Below are 7,287 nucleotides of genomic sequence, written 5' to 3'. Positions count from 1 at the left end.
CAAAAGAATAAAAGCAAGTGTCAAACATGCTGCAAAACAGCTATCAATTCAAGCCCTAAATACATTGTATACTCAAATGAAGTGTTCTCAAATTCAGACAGAAGGTAAGCGGTTCAAGAATGCTCAACCAGGCCAGCGATATAAGCGTGGATGGTTTCTTAAATTATCTATGACGTTATCCATTTTGTGAAACCGTTCTGACCAGTGGACCGATAAACCAACGAGTTATGAAAACACAGGAATAACAAAACAGAGTTATCAAGAAACACAATTACCAAGTCATACAAAAGATAGAAACAAGTCTCCAAAGTCCAAACATGCTGCAACGCAAAACAGATGGCGATTCAACCCCCAAACACAACTCAATCCTCAAAATGGAAGAACAAAAACAAACACAGGAGGTTCACAAAACTTGACACAAAGCCACTGCTATTGTTCTTTTACTATTCTCCCAAATATATTTTCAAAGAGAGCCCTACCATCCAAAAACTTTCACAATTCAAAAAAAAAAAAAAAAGAAAAAAAAAAAGAAGAAACAAAGCCACAATAAACCTGTAAAGAAAATAAGCATGCCAACAATCACCACCAACAGTTATGCAGAAATATTATATATAAATCAACATCTAAGGTTTTTTCTATACCTTGCATCCAAAAAAAGTCCTGCCACCTGTCAGACTGCATTCTTTAACTACGAGGACGCAGCATGAGCAGGCGTTGTTTCAAACACATACCTGATGTGTACACAGAAACATTAACAAAGCACAATAGTCGGCGTTTAAATAACAAATATGAAAGAAACAATTCACTTCTCAAACTGGTTGCTGACGTTTTAATGTAACAAGATAAAAATAACTGATAAAAGGTGATTACCATAAATAATTGGGGAATAATGCGGTCGCCCAAAGTGGTCCAGGAGTAAACTGGAAATCACAGAAGGCCTAACGCCTGCAGCACCATAAGTACCACTCGAAATTTCAGAACAAGAAACTCAGTTGGAAAGTGATCTTTTTATCAGCTAATTTCAATAGCTTTTTTCATGTATAAAATACTTCACTTATCAAACTTCATTTCAGTGTATCTGCGAGCTTTATTTTGGCGTTGCCTCAATTCATCATTTGCAAGCTCTGCAAAAGTAAATTTAATTAATTATATTTGTTGTAAGTTTAAGATATCGATATTAATTATTATGTGATGTCTTACCAGGTTTCTGAGAAGGCATCATTCCACTGCCAGATTTATTCATATTACCGTCTTTGCTAGAAAAACAAAAACAGAAAAAAAAAAAAAAAAAACTAAATACACCGAAGTCATATATGTGAACGTAACTTTCGGCAAAACAATGGTGTACCTTATAGGAGGAGCTAATGCCGCCGGCTGACCAGACGCACGTGCATGATACGCACCGTCCATTGTGATGTAAGGATAGGGTGCCCCTAGTCCAGCAGCACCTAAAGCTCCAGCAGCACCAGCCAAAACAGGTAACCTAGTACATCATCAAAGATCTTAGTACTCGACTTACATAAGGCCGCAAAACAAAACAAAAAAATGTTACCATGTCATCTCAGAATTTCCCATCCCGTTCGGCTGAGCAACGTATCCAGGGAACGCCATGCCGACAGCAGGAACTCCGAGACCCCCAGGGTGCTGCCCTGCAAATTGCATAACTACACGATCCACAAATATAGCAGATTATATATCAATATATCATCATTTCATGCCTTAAAAAATATATAGAATTAAAAAGAAAAATAGCTCAAAGTAATGAACTTATGATTCATGAATAAATAGGCCTGTAAATGAACTGAACGAACACGAACAGAGGCATGTTCATGTTTGTTCATTTAACTTTAACCAAACACGAACATATAATCGAACACATTTTTTTGTACATGTTCGTTTATGAAGAAAATGGTTATGTTCATGTCCGTTCGTTTAAAACCTAAACGAACATAAGCAAACAAAGAAACTAAACAAACATAATTTAACAAGCAATAAACAACACAAATGAACATAATTGACTAAACATAAATAAAGTAATTTTTTATATAAATTAGTGATTAGTTACGATAAATTCCATTGGAAACCCCACTTTTATTACTAGAAATCTCAATTACCAATTAGTTATATCTATATCTGTAGTAGAAAGTTCCTTTAATATTTGATATTCATATTTATACAAATATTACAACTTATGTGTTTAAATTTAGACGAACATAAACGAACAGCCATAAACAAATGTAAGTAAACGAACATAAATGAACGAACAAAGCGTGCGTTCATGTTTGTTCGTTTATTTAAATATACAAAAATTATGTTCATGTTCGTTCATTTATTAATTAAATAAACGAACTTCCCGCCGAACAAGTTCATGAACGTTCGGTTCGTTTACATGCCTATGCATAAATGTTATCAACAATTCATTTACCTGGCAAGAATGTTGGAGCACCAGGAAAGTTCTGATCACCATAAGAAAACGAGCTCATTCCACTGCTTGGAACACTACCTTTCCCTTTTCCAACCAATGCGGTCTTAGAATCATTAGATTCCGTAGAAGATTCCACGTCAGTAGGTTCAATCCCATGTGCGGGACCAGATGTTTTCGGTGGGGAAGATGCACGGGACACACTAGCAGATCGAGCGCCAAACTGTTGACCAGAAGGTTGAACATTGGGCCTATTTACGGGTTGATATGCCACTTGCCCAAATGAAATTTGGCCTTTGTTTAAGGGCTTAGAGACCGAATCATCTATATAAAGCTTGTCCATACCTAAAGAAACGGAAACGTTTTTCCCACGAGGAATATTGGACTGAGAAACCGGATAATTCTCTGACATAACAGGAGTGTGTGGGCCCCTGTTAAGCGATCCAGTTTGAGCATCTTTTTTCTGAGTCGCGTTCGGTTCTTTGTTCGAAGAGCCAGACGGATAAAACGGGGGAGAAGCATAATTCAAATTCGATGCAACATTTTTCCTAACGGGAACTTGTGCAGATTCTGATGCTGACGGGGCAGCAGATGCTCGTCCTGAATTTGCATGTGAGGTTTTCTCAACTGGTTTAGCAGACCTAAAACACTCGGTAATTAGATACCGTACAGATAAAAGAGATAATAGTTGACAAATAAGGATCATAATATTTCTATCTACTCACTGTCTGTTTTGTGCAGAAGCTTCGAAACTGTTTTGTGTAGAAGGCTGATATCTTCTAGGGCCTCGACCTCTGACAGACTTGGGCCCACTCATTTGATTGTTATTGTTGTAAGTTTTAGGCCGATTTCCACGCACAAATCCATGATCTTCACCTCGGTTTCTACCGCGGGCTCGATTACGACCTCTTGGAACCCTTCTACCCTGATGATGCAAGAGATGTTAGAACACAAGAATCACACAAACTCACGCACACCTTGGTTTAAAAAAGCGGGAAGCGCACAAAAGCGATGAGGTCTAAAACCGATTTTTAAAAAGCGAAGCGCAAAAGCGGTGAGCTTTTCGTACGCAAAGCGCAAAGTGATTATATAATTTTTTAAATATCCCATAAGTGTTTAGCATCCAATACCAATGATTTAGCTATAATAAAGCTTTATATATGTTTTAAAATGAAAAAAAAAATAAATGTACAACATAAAAAGCCTGTTGTACAACACTCAGAAGCATAGAAACACCCCATGTACAAAAAGTGTGGCCTCAGCTGCGCCTTAGGTCGATTTTCAACCTAAAAAGCGCGCCTCAGCTGCGCTTCTTGTACATCGTGCGCCTTATGTCACACAAGGCGACGGGGTTTGCGCCTAGATGCGCTTTGCGCTTAAGCGCGCTTTTTTAAACCAAGACGCACACACAATAGTTTATAATTCACCTCATTGTAAGGCCTTTCATGCATAGTCATTTCTTCAAACTTGTCATGGCCCCATTTGCTTTCATCTCTCAACTCCCACAATTTCCTCCCACCAAGAGTTCGCCTGAAAACATCGAATTAACAAAAACTTTATAGCTTGGAAAATCGTCAACTAAAGAAGAGCTTGTAAATTAAAAGTCACAACTCACTAATAAAATGTAACTGAAGAAAGAAACCAGATACAAAAAAAATAAACTTCTACATCCTAAAAAAAATTGTTAAATGACATAATTGCAACAAAATTAAAGCATCATTTTATCCATTAAAATATTATATCCAATGAATGATCTCCAACTTTACCAACTGTAGCATATAGAAGTGGAAATATTTCAGATAATGAAGATACGAAATATTACTGTAAAACAGATTAGACTAGACAGATTAGACGACAAAGGTAAGCTGTAATATAACATTCTGTAAAACAGACAAATAAGTTTATTATCTTGTGTATTTCTGAGTGTGTAGAGTTTTTTAACATTTGACAGAGTTGTATAAAAAAATATTACAACACAACATTCTTGTGTGGATGACCGGATGCTTTGCACAATTGGCCGTTTGGGTCTATAAAGAATCTTTACCTTTATATATTACAAAGAAAAAAAGTTCAAGAAGAACAATAGTTGACCGGTAGTTTTGTTTGATTCAAAAAATTAAAGTAACACTTGTATCTTAATCACAAACTGATAACAATAATATGTAGCATCGTCTTTTTGAATTTCATTAAAATGTGTTGTCAATGAATTTCAATTTTTCAAACTTCATCCATCCTCTAAAAAATGGATCTACTTCCCGATATGGAAAGTTAACCTACTAGTTTGTTTAACTCAAAAACTGACAGGTACAACTTTACTGATACGACTCCAGTCACGAACTCAAAAACTGACAGGAACAACCTTACTAATAAAACTCCAGTAAAAACGAATAATCTTATTTTGCGGTGTGTTAATAGCTTAGAGTTATAGTGAATTCATTTGCTTGAAACACAACAATATTAATCAATCTTAATGGTAATAATAACCCATCCGTCACTAGACAGTCAGATGTGCGCTCCTTTTTGAGAACATATATGGATAAATGAGAGTAATTTATGGATGAAATTTGCAACAAACAAAACACCAATGACAAAAACAGTATAAAATATACCAAATAGAAAGTATTATTGGTTCCAATACATGGATGGTTAAAGTTCGGATTCAGCAAAAGGTATGTACCAAACACAAAACATCTGGCATATCTAGACATGTATCGGCACTTACTAACGAGTCCCCCCCCCCTCTTTCACAAAAAAACCATCCTTGCATCTTAACACCTTCCTGTGTTGTGAACATCTCATTCCTACATACTATTCAGTATTCATATATATCCTTAACATGTTATTTTCACAATTGACTTGCAAATATTGACGCCCAGAAAAAAAAACTGTAGATGAAGACAAACTATGATGTATTAACTCCTACAGTTACCATTTAATCAAAGGCGGTAACAATTTAAGTCAAAGTTCAGAACTTTTCACCACAACCAGTAACTAGCCAACTAATGATGAGATACTTATTCAAAGTTTGTGCCATTTGAAACCTATTAATTTAAATGCAATCAACCTTCAAGGCATCACACCCCAAACAGTAAAAGAGCCCCCTTGAAACAACACAACTAACTAAACTAAGGTAAAACAATCTAAGGAATCACTCCAATTAACTACAGCAATACACCTAACCACACATAGCAACAAATATCAACACCAATTAGCCAAATAGAAGTAGATAATCAATCACCTGTGTCTACCACCAGCACTGTCTCTAAACCGATCATCATGCATGTAAAACGCGCCCGCTGTCGGCACCGCAAACGGCTCATTCTCCTTCTTCTCCCCTCCCTCCCCTTCCCCTTCCCCCTCCCCCTCTCCCACTCCATTCCCATTATCATCAACCTGATCAACACTCTCATCCACATACTCTTTCTCCAATTTCACTCCACCAGAACTCCCCTCAACAACTTCATCCTCAACTTCAACTTCCTCCACTAAATCATATTCTTCATCATCATCTTCATCTTCATCCTCATACTCCGCTGCCGCACCCTGCCCATCCGACTCATAATCCGAAACCCTAGATTCACCAACCCCAACCCTAACCCTAGCGTTATCACCACCACCGTCGTCTTCCTCCTCATCGTCACTGGCCACCGTCCTCCGCCGCATCTTCAACGAAAGCTTGGCCTGCTCCGGATCACTCTCGTACTCATCTTCATCCGCTGCATCCGCCATGTCAACTGTCAAAAACCGCTCGAACAAAAACCCTAATTCTGATCAATAGACCAGATCAAAGCGGTTGAAAGTTTATCGTGACGGTTAACAACAACCGGAATGGGGAAACTTGGAGAGCAAGATTTGATTTTTTTTGTTAGGGTTTGGAGAAAGGAGAGATCGAAAGTAACATTAGGGTGTGTAGTTGTTGTAAGGTGGAATATCTGTATTTCTAGGGCACCTATTTGGATGGAAAATTGAAGGGAGAAGATAAGGGGCGGTAGTAGATACATACAAGAGGTACGAAACCTCTAGAATAACCCTTGTACTTTTGTATAAGTAGCACATTAGACCTTCAAGAATTGTCAATGTCCTATTTATAACGCTAAAATAACCCTTGTACTTTTGTATAAGTAGCACATTAGACCTTCAAGAATTGTCAATGTCCTATTTATAACGTAATGTTATTACGTTACGTTACATTAACGTCCCGCTTGCGGTGTGCGCATATAATGTACATATGTGTAGGTCTTCGAAGGCAAAGGTGAAATTGCATTAATTTTAATGTTATTTAACTAATTTGGTGAAAATAACGTTGAAAGGGACAGACGGTTACTCATGCATCATGTGGTGGCGTTTATAGCCAAAAGACAAGGTGTACATGCACTACGAGGTAGGGGTGAGGGGTAATGCTTGGTGCAAAACTATTATCGAGCCGAGGGTCTCATTGAAAACAATCTCCCTCTGTTCTTACGAGGTAGGGGTAAGGATGTACACATCTTACCCTTCTCAGACCCTACCTTAGCTTTGCTATTTGTGAGATTACTGAGTATGATGTTATGTTGTGTTGTGTTGTACTGTGCTGTGCTGTGTTATGCTGTGTTGTGTTATATTATATTATATTGCAACTTTTGTATGTGAGTGAATTTCATTGTAGCTAACTGTGCAAGTAAACAATGTTCATGTACAAGTCAATTATACATAGTCTTTTTATGCTTGTACTCTTAATATATCCATTCAAATTAAGAAAGGGAGAGAGTAACTATAAAATTTGACTGGTAGAAGAAAAAGGGATCAGATTTCTCACACCAGCGATACCTCTCCAGTCGGATTTCCAGACAAAACTACAACTCACTCACCGCATTCGTTTCATAATG

The 7,287-nt window shown here is 37.4% G+C and overlaps 1 protein-coding gene across 1 annotated transcript; it reads right to left on the bottom strand.

Annotated features, from left to right (window-relative positions):
• Positions 1–242: 242 nt before the first annotated feature.
• LOC110886680 (protein MLN51 homolog) lies at positions 243–6,400 on the bottom strand. Its single transcript, XM_022134516.2, has 11 exons — positions 5,661–6,400; positions 3,850–3,952; positions 3,148–3,347; positions 2,426–3,063; positions 1,553–1,664; positions 1,349–1,483; positions 1,201–1,256; positions 1,055–1,124; positions 871–945; positions 642–731; positions 243–552 (listed from the first exon to the last, which is right to left on the bottom strand). The coding sequence occupies exons 1-9, from the start codon at positions 6,149–6,151 to the stop codon at positions 939–941; spliced, it is 1,812 nt and encodes a 603-aa protein (XP_021990208.1). The 5' UTR covers positions 6,152–6,400; the 3' UTR covers positions 243–552; positions 642–731; positions 871–938.
• Between the last annotated feature and the right edge of the window lie 887 nt (positions 6,401–7,287).

Source organism: Helianthus annuus, chromosome 10 (assembly GCF_002127325.2).
Source record: "Helianthus annuus cultivar XRQ/B chromosome 10, HanXRQr2.0-SUNRISE, whole genome shotgun sequence".
Lineage (NCBI taxonomy): Eukaryota > Viridiplantae > Streptophyta > Magnoliopsida > Asterales > Asteraceae > Helianthus > Helianthus annuus.
The sequence above is the reverse complement of the archived record's forward strand: the minus strand, read 5'-3'. Positions and strand labels throughout refer to the sequence as shown.